Raw genomic sequence first — 23,631 nt, forward strand, 5'->3', positions numbered from 1 at the left:
AGGACATAATAAAACACATTTTAATGTTATTGCAAAATAAACAAATAATCTTAATCTGACTCGTTGACGCTAATTCGCAGTGATTTATGGGAGTGCGGTGCATGAGCTGTTTTGGCGAGATTTCCACTTAGATTTTTGGCGAATCTCAGAAGAAACTGTTTTTTTTATTTTTATAATGAGTAGCCTATTAGACCTACGTGTAGCTCTTCACCGGGAATAGCCTACATTCTCTGTTTCTTTTTAAGTGGTAAATAAAGATGAAATCCCTCCTCTAAAATGAACGTCGTATTATATTACAATAATGTTTCCACTCAGTAGTTCGTTTAGCGTACAGAATGCACTGACTGAAGCATCTTCGTCGTTGACTTCCATTGAAACAGCCTCTGTCGCTTTAAGCGGAGTTTGGCTCCCTCTCGAGGAAGGGATTTGCAGCACGCGTCACGTGACCTAAATTAATATTCAGTAGCCTAGTAATATTCTCCTTACAGCAAATCAAGTACGTCGAACGTGACATAAGTATCTTAATATTCATGAGACAAGCCTTCGCCATAGTAGACGCCCGGGTGGTACTGGTACACTGACTGGCTGAGTCTTCTGTGTGTGAGGAGGGGAGATGATGGATGCACCGCCGCTGACTACCGGCTGTGGTACTGAACATTTCAAATATAACACTCGAGTCGACTAGTTTTGAATGGCAACGATTTTACTGAGGAAAGCAGCATACGAGATGATTGTTTAAATGTTGAATATATTGTTGTATGAGTAATTGTGTTGATTTGTGCAGTGAGTGAGATGGAGGCCGGTGGAGATGAAGAGGGAGAGGCTCGGGAGGAGAGCAAGGAGGTGAGAGAAGATGCATGCATAAAAGAATAGGCTATATCTTTAATGCCTTCGCGTCTATTTATTACCTATAACATTCTCTGTTCATGAACATACATTATTCTCAGAGTAGTGTGAAAAGGGATGTGGCTGTGTGAGTTAACCGGCTTTTTAATCCCTTCGAGGGTTGACACCCTTTTCATGTGACAGGGTCTGCGCATCTTTTGTATTTCATATAAGAGTGCAGATCATAGATGATGACCTTAAAACAAAAATATGCATTAGTTTGCTTTGCCACGCATAATTTGTGGTTAACACCTCTTAATTTCTCCTTTTGTGGTTGCATGCATTTTCATATTTCGGATGTGGTTTCATTCAATATGAATATTTCTAATTCTTGAATGAAACGTTCCAAATAAACTGCATTTATTTCAATTTATGAACGAATTGATGTTTAATAGTGACACTAAGGTTTCAGGTATCAGTGGATCACTATTTGTGTGGCAAGGCAACATTTACATGCGTTTGCAATATGAAGGAGAATAATGTGGTTTGCTTAGAAAGATGCCAGGAGGTTTTCCAGAGCATTGCACCACTGTCGCTATATTTGACAAAGCCCAAAAGTATCATATTTACAGTGTAGGACCTAAGACAGGTGTAGGGCGGCTATTCGTTTTGGGACACAAGAGATCCTTAAATGACAGATTGATATATACCCTCATACAGTGTAGGCCTATACATACAGTGTGTATACATCACATCTGCAGATCTGATTCAGTAACTCAAATTGCAGAGCAACCTGTCAGAGAACCACTACACTGATATTTATTTGCAGGTTGGGTCATTTTATGAAACGCTACTGTGTTAAATGTAATGCTATGTGATTTTTAGTACATTTGTGTGAATATACACTACAGTTCAAAATTTTGCGGTTGGTAATCATTTATAATGTTTTGGTTTTTTTTTAATAAGTTTTAAAAAAAAATCCTCCTGAATTCATTCTAAAATGCTGATTTGCTGCTCAAGAAACCATTTCTTATTATCAACGTTGAAAACAGTTGGAATTGTCTTTAAAGGGATAGTTCACTCAAAAAAGAAAATTCGGTCATTAATTACTCACCCTCATGTCATTCTAAACCTTCTAAAAATACTTTTGTTCATATTCAGAACACAAATGAAGATCTTTTGATGAAATCTGAGCTTTCTGTCCCTCCATTGACAGCTACGTAACTGACACTTTGATGCCTCAAAACGTTCATCAAGAGATCGTAAAATCAATCCATATGAGTTGAGTGGTTTAATCCAAATTTTCTGAAGAGACTCGATCGTTTTATATGATGAACATATTGAATTTAAGCTTTTATTCACACATAAGCTTCATCCCCTCATACATCAGTTGTGGTAAATGGAAGCTCAAGCATGTTTGCTTAACATGCAAGAACCAATGAGGTTCATTCAAATGCTACGCAGCACTTTTGAGCTTCTGCAGGAACCAATGAGCTTTGTTCTCACGCATCAGGTTCGGTTGAGCTTCTTTTTATATTCTCTCATCAATGTTTATATGTGAATAAAGCCTAAATTCAATCTGTTCATCATATAAAGCGATCAAGTCTCTTCAGAAAATTTGGACTAAACAGCTCAATTCATATGGATTGGTTTTACGATCTCTTGATGAATGTTTTGAAGCATCAAAGTGTCAATGGAGGGACAGAAAGCTCTCAGATTTAATCAAAAAGTTCTTAATTTGTGGTCATGGTGAGTAATTAATGACATAATTTTAATTTTTGGGTAAACTAACCCTTTAATATTTTTTGTGGAAACCGTGATATTTATTTCTTCTGGACTCTGATGAACCTCATTTTTTTTTAAAGTAGAAACTTTTATAGCATTATACATGTCTTTACTGTCACTTTTGATCAATTTAATGGATCCTTGCTAAATAAAAGTATTAATTTATTTGAAAAAAAAAATCTTACTGACCCCAAACGTTTGCCCAGTATTGCATATATAATGTTTTAGAAACTGCTGTGCTCTCAAATTGTTTCATTTGTTATAACTTCTATATACATTTTGTCAATATGTCAACACTTGTTGTGTTTTTTAGTGCCAGAGACTCGCTGCAGAGAGAGATGAGGCTGAAAGGCAACTCAAGCACATTAAACGAGGTAAGATCAAGAAACCTGACTGTTGTGAAAGAATGTAAAGTCATCTTCTGCTATTTTATTCCCTATTTTTTAGGTATGTTTGTCATTCGAAGTGGGAAGAATAATATTGCAATGTGCAGTGTAGAGCAGATTCTGTTTATATGTGCGGTACATAATCGCATCAGATTCATTTTCTGATCATGTGTGTAGACCGGAGGTCACCAATTAGATTCCTGCGGTCCAGATCCCGGCTCGGTCTGGACCACAAATCAATTCTCACAAATGAATACAATTATAAATTGCTTTTTTTGTTGTTCATAGCACCCCACGTAACCCCTGCTGGCTCTTTTACTACAAAGATGCTCCAAAAGTCTTGAGGTCACATTAAACTAAAGTTACTATAGCCTTTTTGTCTATATTATGACGTATGAAACGGCTTCTCAGACAAGAAAAAATTTAGGTTGGGACTTGATATTGTCCATCAGGAATTAGTTGGATGGTTGTTGTTTGATATTGCTGTGATGTCACGCCATAAACATCATTCGTAAACATTCCTCTTCCAATTCTCCTCCAATTCTCCTTGGTATACCCTGTACCCAATTGTAAAGCATAAAAGCTCAAGAAGTGTATTATTAAGTTTGTGAGTATGTTGGTGTCTAACAATCCTGATCTCAATGAACTCCATACATCCCCTTTTTACAAAGAGGAAGAGGTTAAGATGATCTCACTTGGCTCATCCCACTAAACTGACGCTTCTTGGTGTTGTCTTATCTCATTTCCTATCCCCTCACCCTCACCCATATCACCATTACCTGAGGGCTCTTCTGAATGGTCTAGTATTCGTAGGTGTTAGCAGGTGTTCCAGTCGCCATGGCTACTGGGAGCCAACCGTGGAGATGCATTAGTGTTAAGGTGACCTTACCTGCTTCCATTCCATTTTGTGACATGTAAGGAAACCCAGCCTCAGTTACTAGCTAATTTGTTAGCACTCTGACAACACTCTAGCGGCTGCCAGGAACTGAATCTGGAAATTGTTCTCAGGTGAGGAAATGTTCATTCTTCTCTGCGAGATTGAAAATAGGGTTTCATTTGACAAGGTTTCACTTGCTTTTTCGTAAAAAAGGCCAAACTTTTGTACTTATGTTTATATAGTGAATATGTGCAGCACTGAGGAGTATTTTTAATGCAGATTCATCTCTGCGTGCCTTATTATTTATGTAGAAAATAGTAAAGAAAGCATATTTTTTATTCTTTGGGGACACATTCTTTTTGCTGGAGTTTTATTGTGATAATACGGTATGAACAGACTTTTGTGCAATTACTACAGTTAATTGTTTGTTGCCAGATATTTTCTTATATACTTAAATACTTTATTCAGTGATAAACTGTGGGATATCATATAGTTTTACCTGGAAGCCTGTTCGGTAAATCATTGTGAGTATTAGTTGTTGTGCATATCTGAATATTGAGATGAATCCAGTTTTATTTTAGACTAGTTTGGCTTCTGCTTTCAGGTTATGCTTGCTGCTCTTTTTTTTATTGGTGTCCTGGAATTGTCAGACCTTCCCTTGGGAAGCAACGTAGAGCAGCTGAATTCAGCTCTCATCACTGTCTTGTTATATCACTAAATTATTAAAAATCACCAATTATGAATTATTTATCAGTAGAAAATGAATAGGCACCTTCCTTTCAACCTTCCATTGTAGTTCATGCCGAACCCCTCATGCGCTTTCATATCATTTCTGAAATGCATGTCACCTTGAAAACAATTTAGTGGAAATATATTCAATATGAATGTCTTGTTCACAAAATGTTTCGGCAGTGCATTTATTTTATAACCTCGCTAAATGGCACAAACATGACACAGCAAATGTCACAGTAGTTTGCCCTACTTGCTGACACACAGGACAATAGTCTTGTGGAGGGTGCATGTGATTGGTCTGTGTTCTATTTAATGATTGGCTGCTGCAGGGGAACTGCTGTTGAGTATCTGGGAGGTACTGGATCTGTGTCTGGCAAAGCAGCTGTCTCCCACCTCCTCTTTGGGACGCTTCATTAAGAATACCCTCTGCACTTATGCAAATCAAACACAGGCCCGTGTGTCAAGCTATCGGCCCCATTACTCAGCTAATTTTCTTTGCGCTTTACATATCTTACAGTTTGTGTGTGGAAAGAGTGAAATCTTTAGGCCTATATTTACATAAAAATGAATGCTGTTAGCATTTTAATGCAGTCTACACATCCGCCCTGCGTTTGAAGTAGATTATAGGTTGCAAGCACAGACACAATTAGTCCTGGAGTTGAAATCAAAATTGCTGGGTGATTAAGCCTGTTACGATTTATTAAAAGAGCTTAATCGCTGCGATCGAAATTGGAATGGGAGCGCTTCAGACTAAAACCAGCCTCACATTTTCTGAAAGTGGCAGACAAATGCTTGTTTGAAGCAGCTGGTTCCTGTCTGCTAAGGATGCCGCTGCATTACTTTAAGCTTTCGTCTCTGTTCGACTGACTCCGCAGAGCCATATTTTGCTCATGCAGCATTAAGCGTCGCTGGACTTGCTGACCTAGAATCTGCACAAAGAAGAAAGCCCAGAAGCAGCGCTCTCTCGGTCAATCATTGGAAGCCAAATGAGATGAGCAGATGAGTTTGGACTGATCTGCAAGGGGAAGAGAGAGCCACACCCCTTTTATTGTCCTGCTTTATTTCCATGGGCCGCACGTGCGAACTGACTCATGTCAGATGCTGAATTAGTGAATGACCCAGATGCAGTGTTGGGGGTAATACATTACACGAGTTACGTAATCAGATTACTTTTTCAAGTTACTAATAAAGTAATGCGTTACTTTTAAATTTACAACAAAATATCTGAGTTAGTTTTTTCAAATAAGTATTAACACGTATAGCATGATGCTAATTGTAGTTCTAGACTAAAAGTGAGCATGCATTTACTCATCTTACTTACAAAAACAGATTCAGTATTCCTTAAAATGAGTAAAAACTGTGAAATGGAAACTCAGAATATTACCCAAACCTGCAATAATTAAATGTTATATAACATAAATACTGTATGCTTTATGTTTGCATTAACCAACGTCTTTGCTGCTGACCTGTGATGATCCAATTCAACCATACTAATAATCAAAAATGGCTTTAGATAAACATCCCATTTGTGTTTCTTTTTTTTCTTGCTGAAGTTAGAGTTTTGAACTTTCTTCTCTTGCGTCCTATTCTTCTGCAATACAGAACGGCAGCACACCTGAAAGGTTCGTTTGAGCTGCGCCCTCTACTGTACAGGTGTGAATTTGCATTTCCTTCAGCCTGTGGCTTATTCATTTCACTTTTGTTGTGAAAGGGCCTTTACATTTGCCAAAAATACAACTTAACCCCCCTAAAAAACAAGCAAGCCCATCCCAATTGAGAAAAAGTAACGCAACACATTACTTTCCATAAAAAGTCAATTAGTTACTTTTTTAGGGAGTAACCTAAAATGCATTACTTTCCACAATACTGCACAGATTGAGGTCATTTTACTTTTATTGTATCTAACAAATGGCAAATCTGGTGATGTATACAGTATTTGGCTAGTTGACGTGAAACTTCAAGCAGTTTCTGCCGTGTTCAGTGGTGTGATTTTGGTTTAAACCTAATTATTATATATTCGTCTTCACGTCCTTATGTTAATTGAGAAATGTCGACAAACCTTATATCTAGATTTGATTACATGATGTACAGTATGCTTGTAGACAATAGCAAGCATGTGTTGGGTCAGTGGCTGTGATGAATGGATTTTGTATGACTTTTGATTTTAATTTCTCTTTGCCATACTGAATTATACTTTGCTACACAATTTTGATTTTAGGTTTAAGCAAGTGCTCTGATTAAAGCTGTGTAGAGATGTTAAGTCTGCGAACTTCACACGTCCCTGCCAGGTCATTCTCTCTCTGGCTCTGCAGAGCTGCTCGCTGCCGCACTGATGCCCGTCCTGCATATTTAACAGGAATGAAGAAACAGGTGTTCTTAATCCTGCTGCATTTCAGTATCCAATAGGATAATGTGAATTTAGATATTATGAAACCAAATGTTTTCATGGTAAAACAATATTATTAAATACAAAATAATCAGATTTTATTAAATTGAAGGACTGCATTTTAAAAAAAATGTGATATCAGAATCAGTTGCATGCATCAATCCCTAAATAAGGGGTCAAAGTGAGGACCAGCATTTATAACGTTGCGCTTTCCATTCTCACAATTTACAGTACGTTACCACATAAAAAGAAAATGAGGCGAAATGTTTATTCCGAGAAAGGGCTCCAGGGCAGGCTGGTGATGTGACTGCATGTTGAGAGACTCATCGTTCCTGCATAATTCAACAGCCTTTCATGGAATAATGTATAATAAACTCCCTTTTAGGGCTGCACGATATTGGAAAAAAATTACATTGCGATATTTTTTTCACCCACGATATATATTGCGATATTGAGAGCCATAACTCCAGGCTAAAGACAATAATTACCATTCCATGATATTAATAATTTCACTAATAAGCAAGCTTCATTACAAGTGACAAAAAAGGTCACTTAATATTTTATCCCAAAATTAGAACATTTCTGTAAACACAAAAGCAGAACAAAATTTTAAATAAAACAGCAGCTTTACACCAACCCCCTGATTGGTTTACAACAATATAACTTAAAATAAATATATTTTTTATAAAAACAACTTATAAGCATTTTGGTTCACAATCTTTTAAGTCAACTTTTCTTAGCCAAAGTGCCAAAGTAAAACAGTGTTGGTGTTGGTCATCATAATCATATGAAATAAACAAAATGATATAAAACTTGAATATATTTTGTATTAAATCTTCTGAACAGATTAGAGATCATGTTTCTGTAAACAGAAAAGCCGAACACATTTAAACAGCAGCTTTACACCATACCGCCTGTCAGCGTCGCCACTCCCACCATGCGCTGAGGGAGCACCAAAAAAATAGCCTAATGAAAAATCAATAACTATAATGCCGATATTATTTCAGTATAGAAATACAGACATCCCAAGTCTCCTGCAAGCATATTGATAGCGGCTGATGCCCGCGAATTAGATCTCCGGAATCTAGAGCGAGCGCGCCCGCGAGACAGAGACTGCTCCAAACCGCGCAGCGCGTGCACGGCAGAGCGAGCAAGAGACCGCGCGCGCGTGCCTCATGAAGCGCATGTAATATCTCCCGCTGGTGCTACTGTGCTACTACCCTTCACATCGCATGTTCCGGCGATGTGACTATCGCTCACTCGCACATCGCGATGTCGATGTTAAAATCGAATATCGTTCAGCCCTACTCCCTTTCTTGATCATTTCCTGTGAAATGCACAGGCACAAACGATGCATTTTCCATTTTATTTTGACCGTATGTTATTATTATGTTATATTTGATTTAAAAAGATCATTCATTTTCAATTTACCATTTTAAAGTTTAGGTTTGTTAGATGCCACTTTAATATATTTTAGAAATAGTGCAATGCACTACACACAAACGACTTGTTTAGGAGCCTCTTTGATGTGAGCTGCTCTGACATTTGCTATGACATCCAATCCTCTATTTGAGAGGCCAGTGTAGTGTATAGAGTTACAGTCCATCAATGGTACCCAAAGTGTTGGGAAATGGTCCCCATTGTGAGCATGTAACTGATAACTGTCTATCTCATTAGACTCCGGTAATGTGTCACCGATAAAACCACATCTAAATGAAAACGTACCTTATACAGTTGCTATTTCTGTTGCTGTTTCCTCATTTAGAATATGTTATATAATAAAAAGTAGCATTTGTGGATCATTTCTGTGCATCCGGATTTGACAGACCCCTCATGAACTGTGTAGAAGATGATGTTCACTTCAAGAAATACTGTAAAGAATATAGATGAAAACATGACTATACTCTCACTTTTATTGCCATGAGAACAGACTTATATAGCTTCCTAGCTGATACTTATATCTAAAATGTGCATCTGTCATACATGACTGTATTTCTATAGAGTTACTTCTATAGAGCACAGTTCCTGCATGATGGATTGGACTGTAAATATGACCTGCTGTGCTTTCATTTACTCATAAATGCATTTCCTTTCTTTGCACAGTTTCCCAAATGGTGATCGAGGAGGTGAACGTACTACAGACCCAGCTTGAGATTGAGAAATCTTGCCGGGAAAATGCGGAGGCTCTGGCTACCAAGGTGTTTATCCAACAATACTATTCTTCTGTTTCGTCAGAAAACCTTAAAAGCCCTGAGATACTCACAGCGAAGTTCTTTTACGCTCTACCCTTAGGGGTAAAGGAAATTTTGAAATGCCTTTTCAGCAGTAAACTGTTAGCAAACATCACAACGCCACCCAAGCTGCTGAGAGCTACTTTTATATGAATATGTAAATATATGACGCATGCTTTTACACTCAATAACAAAATAAACACACAACAAAAAATTACAGTGGTGAGAAAACAGTAGTTAAGAAAGCATCTGATAATAGCGATGTGGATATGTTTGCACAAGCTTTTCAATTTTCAAGTCACGACACATTTATTTATATAGCCCTTTATATAATAGACTGCTTTAAAGCAATCAGCTTAACATTATTGAACATAAAAAGTTTCTCTTTCAATTCAAACTACAACTTCAGTTCAATACAAAGCAGCTCTCCAGTGTGTTCGTGTTTTTACTCACGTCTGACTCTGATGGACTGAACAAAATAAATTGACCGGGAGAAGATTTACTCAAGAAGGCGGAGCCTCACAGAGCACATTTACGGACGGACCAATGGAAGTTGAACAGCCAGGCAAACTTTTCCGGAAAGTTTGATTTTGCAAGCTGTTTCTTATTTTGCTTTTGTTCAAAATAATGTCACACCAGTCCATTCGGCAATTTCGCTTGAAGTATCTCGAGGCTGTAATGATTTTACATCTTCAGGCTCTACTAGAAAGCAATACAAGCATGAAAACAAATTCTGGAGTCAACATGTTTATAATTGTTAAACACAAAAAGAGAAATTGTGAAGAATGAGAATTGAGAATCGGATCAGTCCGATTCACTAATGAATGATTTAGACTACTTTTGTCGAATGTCCCAAGGAGAGCTATGGCAAAAGTCAAAACGTTTCTGATAATTTATAGTCTTAAATCATTTTGTTTTCATCACTTTTAGTTGAACTGTGAGAACAGGAAGCTGAAGTATTTGAGCCTGTCGTCACGGCCGTGTCTGGATGAGCTGCTGCCCAGTATTTCTGACTGCATTTCCCTAGAAGAGGAGCCTGAACAACAAGATCCCAGCTCTGACCCCTTTTCTCAGTATAAGCTGCAGGTCAAAGGTAAATACCACAATACCAGTGTATTAAAATGGGCTGCAGTTTATAAATAAGCCTGTGTACAATTTCCTTCACCAAGGAATCTGTCATCATAAACATCAATGGTACGTCCATTCCAAATTCAAATTTTTCCACAGATCTCCAAGAAACCGTGAGTTCTATGCTGGAGGAGAAGAAGCGGTTGGCCTGTCAGCTTCAAGAGCAGCAAAGGAAGATAGAGGAGTTGACAGCACTTGTGAGTAGCAAAGCAGCTCTTTTACTTTTTACTCCGAATGAAAGGCCGAGCTCAGTTAGGCTTGACGGCAGTGGATGGGGGGGCCTGGTTTGCAAAGTGTCTTCCAGTATTTTAACCTGTTCATAAATAATAAATGATCTTGAAATGAAGCCTGCGGCATTGCTGATCCTAAAAGGATATCAGAGTAACAATGTCTAATTGAGTTTCTTTGCTGATAGTTTCTCAAATATGTGTCTTATGCTGATTTACAGACTGAAAAGGAGCAGGCTGAGATGAAGGAGCTTTATAAAACCATTGAGCAGCAGAGCAAGACCATTAAGAGGTTCAACAGGGGTGAGTGTGGACGTTGTGAATACAGAGCCTCTTCATTTCCTCACTTGTATTCAAATTCATGAGCATGACATCATCTCAAATGGCCTGCGGTGCATCTGTGCATGTGCCTTCCAAGAAGATTAATGTTCCCCACCAGCCCACTCACTACCGGCCGCACGTCAAAGTCCTTGATCAAATTATCTGTAAAAGATTCACCACAGGAAGTCCCTCTGTTCCAGCTGGGGGTGATGCACTTTGTTTTGACATCCTCCCAGCTCCCTCTTTGCTCACTTGTGTTATTACTCTGACTGGAATATTGGAAACAGCAGTGCTCAGGTCATATACTGCACTGACTTACTTGACTGACTTAGTGGGTTTAAAATGTTTGTTTTCAAACTAGCAGTTTTGCCTATGAAATCTGATTGAAGGAGCCACAGTGTAAAATTGCTGATATAAGTGCACATGTGATTGAATATCGGTTGAATAATACATGAATGTGTCACTGTTCGTTAAGGCTGGAAAACGAGAATCGGTTTTTATTTTGAACCAGTTCCATTTGCAAAGAATACCATGACAGTAAAGAGACAATACAACCAATATTGGTTGGTTCTTCTTTTTAATGAAAATCACTAAAATGATTAAAAACCTCAAAAAAGTTTCTACCGTTCAAAAGTTTGGGGTCGGTATGTTTTTAAAGAAGTCTTTCATGCTCACCAAATATGTGCTGCTTAATATTTTAGTGGACATTTTTTTCAGGATTGAATAGAAAGTTCAAAAGAACAGTATTTATTTGAAGTAGTTTCTTTAAACATTATAAATGTCTTTCCTGTAACAATTGATCAACTTTACTGACCGCAAACGTCTGAACAGTAGTGAATGCTGACATAAAGCAAAACTTTTTATTTACTGTATACTTTTACTGTGTGTACTTTTTTTGTTTGACTTATGTTGAAGTTCTTGGAGCATGTATTTTAATGGTGAATTTATCTTTTTTATTTTTTCAGGCTCTCAAAAATTATATATAAATTTAGATTTATCGTACAATATATTGGTCATCTGATTTTAAATATAAAGAATTATCGGTGATCGATATCTACCAAAATTGTCATATCGGTGCATCCGAATGCCTTACAGGTCCATTGTTTTATTAGAATAAATAAATTATCATGAGAAATAAAAATCTTTCAACATTATAAATGTCTTTACTGCCACTTTTGATAATTCTGCCCAATCTTACTGACACAGTAACAGTAGTATTTTTTACTACTATATTTATAGTTAGAACCAATTATTTGTCATTTACTGAAAGAACCATTAATGTAAAAGTGGAACCAGTATTTTTTTTTCAATTTCCATCCATACGGTCCATACAATAGTCTATGCCTGTCATAATGTGTCTTTTATGATATTTATTATACCTGAAAAAGCCTTACAGGGATTACCAAGCCTATTGCTTTATTATCATTGTTTATCTCTTTAGTGTCTATGATGGCCACTCATGAGTATGAAAACATGAAGGAGCATCTGGATTTGGAGCAGAGCCTCAGGCAGAAAGCAGAGACCTATGCACATGAGGTATGGGACAAAACACATCTCAATTCACTTAATCAGTACACGGGTGACAGGACAACTTCAGTCCCTGCTCGGGTGACCTCAAAATCCTACCAAAAGACAAGATAATTGTATATACATCACAGTAGAATGTTTCATTTCCTTTAGTTGTTGCAGAAAACCATCTGAAATAGTTGTTTCTTCATGTTTATTCTCTCCTTTAGATGGTGGTGAAGCAAAAAGAAGCAAACAGACAGAGCATGATTCTGCTGCAACAGGTAGATCCCAGCATTCAACTGCTCAAAGCTTTGGAAGATTTGGCCAATGTGACCAAAACATTAGAAGAAGAGAGAATGCAGCACCAAGACAAGGTAAGTCTTGTAAACACATTTGAATGTGTGATTATTAGATGTACAAAACTGGAGTATGTTTTCAGTTTTGATAGCTCATTTCAGGGGGAAAAAAGTGAAATTTTACCCACATTTCCATGATCACAATAAGCCTTATGAGTACCGGTAATCGTGGATTACATGATAGGATTAGACAATGGAATTAAATCTAAAACCCCTTTTCAGTTATTTAAACCAGTCAGTTAGGGCTTTTCAAAGACATAAATCCTTTCATAACTATTAATCCTCTAATGTTCGTTTTTATTGAAACCTGATGTTTTGTCTGTGGTCTTATTTACTAGCCACACACAATCCAGTTTAAGCAGGCACTAAATGGGATTAAATAGTGCTGTGTATTCATCTAACTTCATTAAAAAGTGTTAAAAAGTCAAAATAGACATTTTTTAAACTGTACACATTGCCTTAATTCAAATGTAGAATTTAAATGATTGATTTTAGTGTTTTATTTTTCATTTAGACAGACTAGTATTGACTATTTCAATAGTATTTGAACATTTGCAGCACATATCCATGCGGTGAAGTTGGCATTTCAAACAGCTGATTCAGGTGTCTGGTGTCTAGTGTCTGGTTGAGTGATACTGTACAGTCCCAGTAGACTAGAATATGCCAGATCATAGACCACATTCATTGGTTTGTTTTTTCATCTGGGTCTCCTGTGGCTCTACTCTTCTACGTTTGCATCCTCAGCGGTAACATGTAATAGTTTTCAAACCACATTAAATGACAAAAAGGGTAGGCTGTCAACACAACCACAAATATATTAAACCAACAAAAACCTCAGAGCAGATGAGATTTGCCTTCACAGTGCTTGACAGATGCATTACTGTGGCAGCAAATAAAGAGTTTCCAGATCATCAGATACTTTTTACACATGATAGTTACAAGGAATCAGATGTAGGCAATATTATGTTCATGCATGCAGTGAAAAAAGGGCAATTGCATTACTTATACTAACATACGGGTTTTAGAGTTTGTGAATCAGTAGCACTGTTGTGTCATCAGTCAATATACAGTCTGACCCACAATTCAAATCCAAAGAGCATGGATCCTAACTTCAGACGTCACATAATCAATAGGCTATGTTAGCAAAACCTTGTTTACAAGTCAGCCTGTAAATATGAACTAATTCTTTGCCAGAGTCAAGGACATTTGAAATGTTGCACCGGCTTAGGTTCCATTTGAGTTTATTGTACCAATTCAATCTAAAAGAATGACAACATTTCTATATGAACAAATAATTTAAATAAAACCGTTTATGGGCATTTAATGAAATTTTTAATACTGGAGCATTCAAGTCCTCCTGGGAATTTCATATTTACACGTTGGGAAGTTGGAATATAAGTTGGGAAGTCGTAATTACGTCATCAGCTGTATTAAAATAGCTTAGTCGGAGCAACCCAACTACCACAAATATGTTATAAAAAAAATTTGTTTATGAAAACATTAGTTCTGAATGTTCAAATTGTCCAGTTGGTTCAAGAAGTATTTCTTCATTATAGGGAACTTTGCCAAAGTTCTCAGAATGTTCCTTATTAGCTGGGAAGAAGGTGATGTGCTTTTTCTGCACAAAATTCAACCAAAGTTTCCACAAGTAACTTTACAAATGCAAAATGATAATAAAGAATTTGGTTTTGTTCAATTTACGAAGGTGCTGTAAATGAAATCATTATATATTCTATGGTAATTGTATAATACAATGGTATTTTCCACATACAACTTAGTTTTATTGTATATGAAAAAAAAAAGTTTTTTTATTTTATTTTATTTAAATACATTTACAATTAATACAGATGCTGCATCCATTGCTGCATCCGACATGCTTTCTCACTGGTACGCCCCCAACTCGGAGACTTAAATAAAATCTGTACATTCAAATACAATCTTTTCAACATGACATGAACGTATCATATGTCCCATTTGTTTGCAGGTAAAAGCTCTAGAGGCTGAACTGGAAGAATGTGCTTTGCGTAAGCAGCTAGTTCAACTGCAAAGGCAACTAGAGATATTAGATGAAGAAAAGAAAGAGACGGAGGGCCGACTGCAGGAGGAAGAGAAGAAAAACAGTGTTTTGGAAATGAAAGGTAAAATTAAGGATGATTTTAAATCTGAAGGCCAGATACTGCATCAGCAGAACACTCAGAAGCGTAACATCCCGGCACTTCTGTCGTTTGTCACAGTGAAAGATCTGCAGGAGGAGAGGAGGAGCTGTGATTCAGCATCGGCCCCGTCCCCTGGGACCGCTCCTCCCCCGGCCCCTCTTCCTCAACCGCCTCCACCTCCCCCACCGCCTCCTCCTCCACCTCCCCCACCTCCTCCGTCCCGCTGCAACCCCCTCAGGTAACGCCCCACTTTACTGCACTGAAGCCAGGCTGTCATATACCATCATTAAAACAGCGTTGTTCTTTATCCCAGCTGTGAACGTCTAATCACATCTCTTTGTTTACGGCAGCTCTCTCATTGCGATTATGAGGAAATCTTCCAAGGGAGGTAAAGGAAGCCCAAAACAAGAGCAAGCCCCAGGTGATTGTCCCCTTTTCCCTATAGTCAGAATGGTGTTTTTATTCTGTTGCCCTATTATTGGTGCCCTGACAAACACCATCTCTCTCGATGCAGCAACTGAAGCTGTGGATGATGTTAAAGTGAAAGCCGTCAATGAGATGATGGAGAGAATTAAACACGGAGTGGTTCTCCGGCCTGTGAAGAGTCAGGACACTAAGGTTGGGCAAAATTCTGAATTTTATTGGCTCTCTTTATATTTGGTAAAAAAAATTAAATGTTTAAATTTTGAACATAAGTCACACCAAGGCTGCATTTATTTGATCACAGTAAGACGGTAATATTCTGAAATAGTGTTACAATTTAAAATGACTGTTTTATATTTTAATGGTCACACTTTAGTTTAGGGTCCAATTCTCCCTATTAACTAACTATTAATTATGACTTTGCCTCAATAAACTCCTAATTATTATTGCTTAGTTAGTAATAGTTAGTTAGGTTGGGGTAGGATTAAAGGGTGTAGATGTATATGGTCTCGCAGAATAGGCATTAATATGTGCTTTATAAGTACTAATAAACAGCCAATATCCTATTAATATGCATGCTAATAAGCACCTATTTCATTCTGAGAATTTGACCCTAAACTGAAGTGTTACCATTTTAATATATTATAATAAAATAAGAAATAATTCTAATATGATGATTTACTGCTCAAGAAACACTTATTATTATTATTATCAATGTTGAAAAATGCTTCTTTTTAAAAAAAATAATTTTTCAGGATTCTCTGATAAATTTGGAAAGCTCCAAATGACCGCATTCATTTGAAATATAAATATTTTGTAACATTAAATGTGACTTTGATCAAAAAAATTTTTTTTTTATTATTGCACTTGTTTTTTAATGCAGAAAAAATGAACGGATTATTTTACTTTTACAGCAATACTTTTAAAATAATTGGAATTGGATTTATTGCTGATTGATGGTCTGTTGTGTTTCTCTACTCTGTACCATCATCTGCTGACCTCATCGTTGCAGAGATTTGGCACAAAGGTATGTTCAACTCACTCATATTGTTTACAGTGTTTAACAACAGTCATCACACCAGATCATTGTTCCACATGCAGCAGTGTTAACAGTTCAGACGGCTCTATTACAATCAAAGGAAATCCTGTGTTTTACAACTCCGCACCATTTTGTCAATCCAAAGATCCTGTAGAAATGGTTCATAGCATTTGATCGTCCTCCCTGAGGAAGAGTCGAGTCATTAAAGTATTTTGCGTATAGACAGTTCATAGCCTGAGAGGGGACCCATCTTGTTTAAGTTATTGATGGGCAAAGCCATCAAGATCATCCCGAGGCTCAGAGGAGCTGTATAACTTCAGATCAATGGCTATAGTCCTGACTTTAGAGATTGACTGCGTTCTCATTATAATGCACTGGCAGATTGTCTTTTGTTTTTGACTTTCGGACGTTACTCATCTAAAATGTATGAATAAACTTAAAAAACAACACATGCTAAATCACCAGTGTTATTTATATACATTTTATAGTATTTAATAAAAAAATGAATTGGTTATTATTTTTACAGTTTAATTTTTTTAATTTAATTTAAATAAGTTTATTAAGAATTATGTCATATAAGAATTTAGAATTTTAAGAAATGAAGAAATATAATAATTTGTTCATGTTTTTCTGTCATTTTTATTAGTTTCTTTTAATATTTCTATTGAGCTCTAGTTTTTTTGTCATTTTACTTCATATTTATTTCAGTTAGCTGATAAGGCAACATTTTTATTTTTATTTTTCATCTAATATTGACATTTTATTTGATCTCAGGTATATTATTCATTACCAAAAATTTTTTTTTTTATAGTTTTAGGTGAAAATAACAACAGTGATATTATATCATATGATGTTTTTTTGTGAAATATTTTGTGATTTGATCATATAATGTAACTTTTCTTTGTTCCTGATCCACAGCAGCCGATCCCAGCACCCGTTGCAACCGCAGCAGCCGCAGCAGCAGTGGAGGAGAAGCACCAAGAAAGTGCAATGGAAGAGCTGAAAGGCATTCTGGTAGGCTTTCTAATGAACTGATTGTAACACCCCCTTGTTAAAGTCACCTGCTGATTCACAGATTACAGAAATCCATTACATGTTTGTTTACAACAAATAGTTATATGATGATGATCATGGTGTTCAGTATTCGTTGTGCAAATAAATGCATAATATACTAAATAATTATTTGCTTAGAAATGCCAAGTTGCTAAACTCAGCAATGAACCGTTCATCAAATTCTGTTCACTCTCTGAACCTATAGGAGACGGTGAAGAAGAGTCCCAGTCGTGGGTTTCAGGAAGTGGTTCATACTAAAAAGGACAGTGAACTGGAAGTAATTCTGAGGAGGAGACGCAAACAGGCCTGTGATCCCGACATAGAAGGCAAGAGGATAAACACTACCCTTCAAGAACCATGAAATAGTTGGATGTATGCAATTACTATGTATTTGCTGTTGAAACAGGAAGTATTACATACTTTATCAAAGGGCTTTTAAAATAGCCTGTAAGTTCTACACAGCTAACACAAATTTGTTCTAAGAATGTTTGCTAACGGTCCCATTAAGTTTATTGGTAATCCAAACATTAAGAAAACATACCATTTTATCTTTTTGCAAACATTATGGGAACGTTACTTTGTTTCAAAGTTCTTTAAACACTCTGAAACAAGTTGTAACGTTTAAAAAAAGTCCAGTTAAAACGTTCCAAAAAAAAAAACATTCAATGAATGATGTATAAATAATGTTTTGTGCTAACATTTGGAGAACATTATTAAAGACTTGGTAACTTGGAATGAACATTCTAATAATGATACAAATAATTTTATTTTCATAACTTTGTAATATTCTAGGAACGTTCTCTGTCAACTGGGTAGTTGACAACTATGATTTGCTACTTTCTATTGCTAGGCAATTTTGATTGGACAAAATGTGTGTAATGCAGGAGGAGTAATTATTATTTTTGCTTATATTTCCAGGAAGAGAAAACCTGTATATTTTAAATGTATATACTGTATCTATGTTAATGTCAGGTTATAGTAGTACACTAGCATGAATAAAGGCATGGACTAAAAGCTACACAAGTAATATTTGATGTCTTTAAGTTGCGGTGATGATGATAATGACGTTTATGAAAAATATATTTCAAGTAAAAGTGCAATGTGCCCTTTTGTTGGCACTGTTAACGATTTATGTTTATGACCTAAAATAAATGTTTGGATTTAGGATTATTGAAAATACCCTGAGCATTCTGCATAACTCGAGCGAATAATGACACTCGTTCATCTGTTGCTCTGTAGATGATGGGCAGCTGAGTAAAGTCTCGTCATCAAACAGCCTGAACGGGCGACACAGTTCTGACTCTGGCAAAGACACAGAAGGGCCAGGCAGCAGCTCTCTGTCAGGCAGTGAGCGCGGGTCAAGAACCAGCTCAGACTCGGGCCGAGAGCCAGCCGTGGCTCCACAGAGCTCAGATTCTGGCACGGAGTTCAAAGGAGGCGCTCAGACAGACAGTGTCTGCAGATCTCTCTCTGAGAAAGAGCCCACTGAGCCGGTCACCAACGGCTGCTGTTCTGGGTGAGGTTACGCACACACAACTCGTTTGTTCCGCAGTCGACCACAATAAATTGATTAAGATTGGGTTTTGCTACCTATTTTGCTAGATGTTAAAGTGCCCCTATTATGCCATTTTAAAGATTCCTGATTTAGTTTTGTAGGTCTTCTACAATGCATGCATCTGGTCAAAAAAACACTTTAATTTCTTATAATATACATTGCAGCATCACCTCTTTTCTCACAGGGTCTGAAACGGTTTGATAATGGATCCAGTCTCTTTAAACCCCTCCTTTCTGAGAGCGTACTCTGCTCTGATTGGTCAGATGGCCCAGTCTGTTGTGATGGGTCTACCAATTACATTCCGTGTCATAAACAAAATACCCATTACCATACCAATACCACGACTTGAGGCTTCCTCAAGCGCTTAAAGAAGTAGTTCACTTTCAAATGAAAATGAGCCCATGATTTACTCACCCTCAAGCCATCCTAGGTGTATATGACTTTATTCTTTCAGATGAATACAATCGGAGTTATATTAAAAAATATCCTGGCTCTTCCAAGTTTTATAATGGCAGTGGATGGAAGATTGAAACTGATTGAAGCTCAAAAACATGCATCCATCCGTCATAAACAAACTCCAAACGGCTCCCCCTGGAGGAGCAAAACGATGAGTTTGTATAAAAAATGTATAGTAATATTTAAAACTGTATAAAGTAAAATAACCAGCTTCCAGCCAAACGAACATACGGATTCTACTTAAGTGTAAAGCGCAACTTACGTACTGCTGATATTTACGCCATGAAACACTACACTACTGCTGATGCCATGAGTTTCGTAAGTTGCGCATTAGGGACAAGTACAGTACACTGCGTATGTTCGTTTGGCCGGAAACTAGAATTTTACTTTGTAACGTGTTAAATATGAATATTTTTCTTACACAAACTCATCGTTTTGCTTCAGAAGGCCTTTATTAACCCAAAGGAGCCGTGTGGAGTTCGTTTATGACGGATGGATGCACGTTTTTGAGCTTCAATCTGTTGGTTGCCATCCACTGCCATTATAAAACTTGGATGAAAACTTCTTTAATATAACTCCGATTTGTATTCGTCTGAAAGATGAAAGCCATATACACCTGGGATGGCTTGAGGGCGAGTAAATCATGGGCTAATTTTAATTTTAAAGTGAACTACTCCTTTAATACACATTGATACGAACAGTAACGATGGCGTTGGTTTTACCGTATCAATTCGAGCCTGAGTCCTCATCCATGCAAAGTGAATTTGCTCTCCCAGCGCAGAAAACAGCGTCTTCTCGACATGTCGACAACATGAACCAAACTCTTCCAAGCCTCAGCTACAACTACAGTGTTTGAGGGTCAAAGTAGACGTTGTTTGCGGACAGCTAAAGAAGACCATATGCTTGGATTTTGCACATTTGTTACAAACCTTCGTAGGTGTGTGCAGGAAGTAAGACTGGAATTACTGACGACTCGTTTCAGGCCGTTCAGAATCAGCTGATTTTTATCTGCATTTGGATCTTTGAACCTTTGTAGATCTTTTACATTCACAGCTATATTACACACTACATGAAAGGTAATATCTAAAAAACCTTAATAGGGGCTCTTTAATATGGCATCTGTATATAAATATTATAGTCTGTTCACTTGTGTTGTAATTTTTGCATATACTTTTATGATCAGTGACGTGAAGGATGGAGGTCCAGAGAAGTGGACGGGGCCCAACGGGACTGGCCATACGGATGCAAGTGAAGACCTGCAGACCATCAGCTCCTCTGCACAAAGCCCCAATGCAGCAAACAGTAGCACAGATGCCGAATGTTAACGGCAAGTGGCGCTGCAAGGACAGCTGCATTATTTGCACAAAACCATGCTTTCTAAATGAGTTTGTTCCAAATTTAAAATCAGCTGTTCATATTTCAAATTATTATAGAAAGATCATTTCATCATTTGCAGCTTGATTACAATTACACATTGAAAGAAAAAAAAAACATCTTACCAGACACTTTTTTTTTTTGTTCCTTTCATTGACAATGTACTGTACCTGCCTTTACCAATAATAAGCACAGGGTGTTTAGATGTTAGGGACATCTGTCATACATTTCAGATTCATTCTCTAGTTGCTATTAGATTCATCTTAGTTTCATGGATTCAACATCTGAGTCGCATTTCCATAAAAATGCAAGCAAGGAAACTTTAATAATGAAGTGTGTAATTTCTGTGCCACTAGCAGCAGAATTTGAGTTTGTTTGAGCGACCTAAATAAGGAAGTCTGTGATACCTGAAGGATCCTTTAGCATTCACATTCATCTCAATTCTTTGGAGACGATGTTGATTTGGACCCCATTGACTTTCATTGCATGGTCAAGAGCAGTTGAAACAATCATCGTTTTTGTTTCACTGAAAGATGCATTAGATGCCCAATTGACAATTCTCAATCAATGTGTGAGTTTGAGGCGGGATTAGCTGTTCGGACAATGGCGGACGCTGCAAGTAGCACAGAATTTACTTCATGTTTAATGCAAAAGCAGCAGAACAATCCTGACAGAATCACTGCACTGCACATCATGGCACCTTTGTTGTTCTAAAAAGGTCCTAAGTGTGAACTAGACTATCCAAACATTAATCAAGAGATGCAATTATAAGCCATGCAATCGATTTTACCTTAAAGAGGAACTGTGGTGGTCTGTTCTGTCTACCTCTTAAGACACACACACACCTCTTGGGGATTTGAGATCATACATCCTAGATATTAGGAAAATGAATACCATCAAGTCATGGAGGGCTACACACGCATGTCTTCCGCCGTGGCGTTTCCAAAACTTTGCACTGCATGAATGCACTGTACAAAAAGTTTGGCTTTGATTCATTGACGGTTGCGTCTTGATTAGATCTGCTCACTAACTCAGAGCTGTTCCAATGCAATATCATCTGCAAATTGTAATATTGTGCAGGATCAGGCTGCCTCTAATAACTGCTAATATTTGCCTTGTGACTCCTCTTGACTCTAAGTGGATCATGTTAATGGTACGACGCGAGTAATATTAATGAGACAGTAGAGTTCTGGCCGTCTCATTTTGTCTTGTTCTTATTGCCCAGCTAACGGGGAACGTTCCCAGATCTTTGGCTAATGTTCTGTTATGGATAAATGTTCTTCCTGTAACATTTGTTCAAAAGTTATCTGGTGTTTAATAGCATTCTTCAAATGTTATTTATGCATTGTTCATGGAACTTTTTTTCGGAAATGGTTTAGGTTTTCAAATGTTTTTTTAAACGTTACTCCTTTGTTCAGAGAATAGACAACTGAAAAGTAATATTCTCATAAATGTTTGCAAAATCATAAAATGTAATGGGGTTTTTTTTACATTTAAAAACTGGACGTTTTGAACACTAAGAGAACATTCAGAAAATAACGTTTTCATAACTTAATGGGAACGTTGGAAAAACGTTCTTAGGGCTCTTTCACACAGAATGTGTTTTTGCTTTGAAAAACAAAAGTAGAAAACGAAACGAAACGTGGGCAGTTGAATAGGGGGGGGGGGGGGGGGGAACGCACATTTAAAAAAAAAAGTTGAACTGATTTTTACTTGAGCGCCACGTTTTTAGAACGCCGCGTCATGCGCGAGGCGCTGCAAAAGACGCGAGTGCGATACACGTCTGTCTACCGTGCGATTACATAGAAAAACAATGGAAAAGTAGCGCATTGGAATTTAAAAACGCGTTCTGTGCGAACGGCCCCTTTAATATATTTTTGTTAGCTGGGTGGTCTGAAGTCTTGATATCAGGCTATCTGACAGCTGCAATAATATATAGCCAATAATTGCAAATACTGAAATACTTGTGGTTGCAGTTATGTATCACTTGTCAGAAAATGTGATTTGTTTTATTATATATTATTGTTTTCACACTGTCATCATAGACTTTTTAATAACCCACATTGACGTGACTCATTTACACTCTTTTTTATTGTATGGAGACTTGTTTAAATTGCTCCTTAATTTCTCACCACCTCGAATGTGTTTTGGCCTTAATGTTTGCACCACTTCTTCCTTTTCGGCCTTATTGGAGTGTAGGCTTTTGTATAAGAACTCTGAGAGGTGATTGATCTGACTTGTGATCTTGAAATGAGTGTGTTTTGAAGCTTAACCTGAGTGTACCTTTTTTTATTTGAACTGATCTAAACCCTCCTCTTCAACATACCTTTTAAACTCAACTGAATAAACTTATGAAGAAATACAAACTGCTCTTTATACCTCTTGTTTTCTATTTTTCAAACAAATGCATGTCAGCATCACATCTTATCATTAAACGTGTAATTTAGCAGTATACATATTGGATGTGCATAAGCAATTGAAGTTAAAATGAGCTCCTTTTAATAAGAACTTGCGTATTCAAGGACACAAAAGTTGTACCTTATTAAATAATTTACTTAAATATTCCTTTAAAGTGTTTTTGTGTGTTTCTCTAAGTAGTTGGTCTCTATAGATTCCATAAGTGGTTTGATACTAAAAGGGAGTTTTGCGTTCAGTTTAACATTGCAACAAAAGAAAGTGCAAAACATTACTAAGAGTGCAATGAAATATACATGAAGGCATTAGCAGGTAATGCAACTGGATCTGCAGTGAGAAACAGGACCTGGACAAGTAGTGAAGGGGATTGGCAGGAGTTGACAGAGAAGAAAAGAAG

General features: G+C 37.1%; 1 protein-coding gene across 1 annotated transcript; it reads left to right on the plus strand.

Annotated features, from left to right (window-relative positions):
• Positions 1-550: 550 nt before the first annotated feature.
• On the plus strand, positions 551-23,182 carry shtn3 (shootin 3). The gene is made up of 17 exons (XM_079630031.1): positions 551-647; positions 785-843; positions 2,924-2,984; positions 9,095-9,189; positions 10,153-10,315; positions 10,450-10,547; positions 10,799-10,880; positions 12,340-12,434; positions 12,635-12,781; positions 14,748-14,901; positions 14,998-15,157; positions 15,270-15,340; positions 15,434-15,537; positions 17,300-17,395; positions 17,640-17,760; positions 18,674-18,950; positions 20,629-23,182. The coding sequence occupies exons 1-17, from the start codon at positions 614-616 to the stop codon at positions 20,768-20,770; spliced, it is 1,959 nt and encodes a 652-aa protein (XP_079486157.1). The 5' UTR covers positions 551-613; the 3' UTR covers positions 20,771-23,182.
• Positions 23,183-23,631: the final 449 nt, after the last annotated feature.

This window comes from Phoxinus phoxinus, assembly GCF_949152265.1.
Source record: "Phoxinus phoxinus genome assembly, chromosome: 12".
Classification (NCBI taxonomy): Eukaryota; Metazoa; Chordata; class Actinopteri; order Cypriniformes; family Leuciscidae; genus Phoxinus; species Phoxinus phoxinus.

What these genes read in the sequence shown, in the direction of transcription:
- shtn3 (XM_079630031.1), top strand. Translation starts at nt 614, where the DNA reads ATGATGGATGCACCGCCGCTGACTACCGGCTGTG. An exon ending in CTCGGGAGGAGAGCAAGGAG is followed by an intron (nt 844 to 2,923) that starts GTGAGAGAAGAT and finishes TGTGTTTTTTAG; the next exon opens with TGCCAGAGACTCGCTGCAGA. An exon ending in CAGTGTTTTGGAAATGAAAG is followed by an intron (nt 14,902 to 14,997) that starts GTAAAATTAAGG and finishes CGTTTGTCACAG; the next exon opens with TGAAAGATCTGCAGGAGGAG.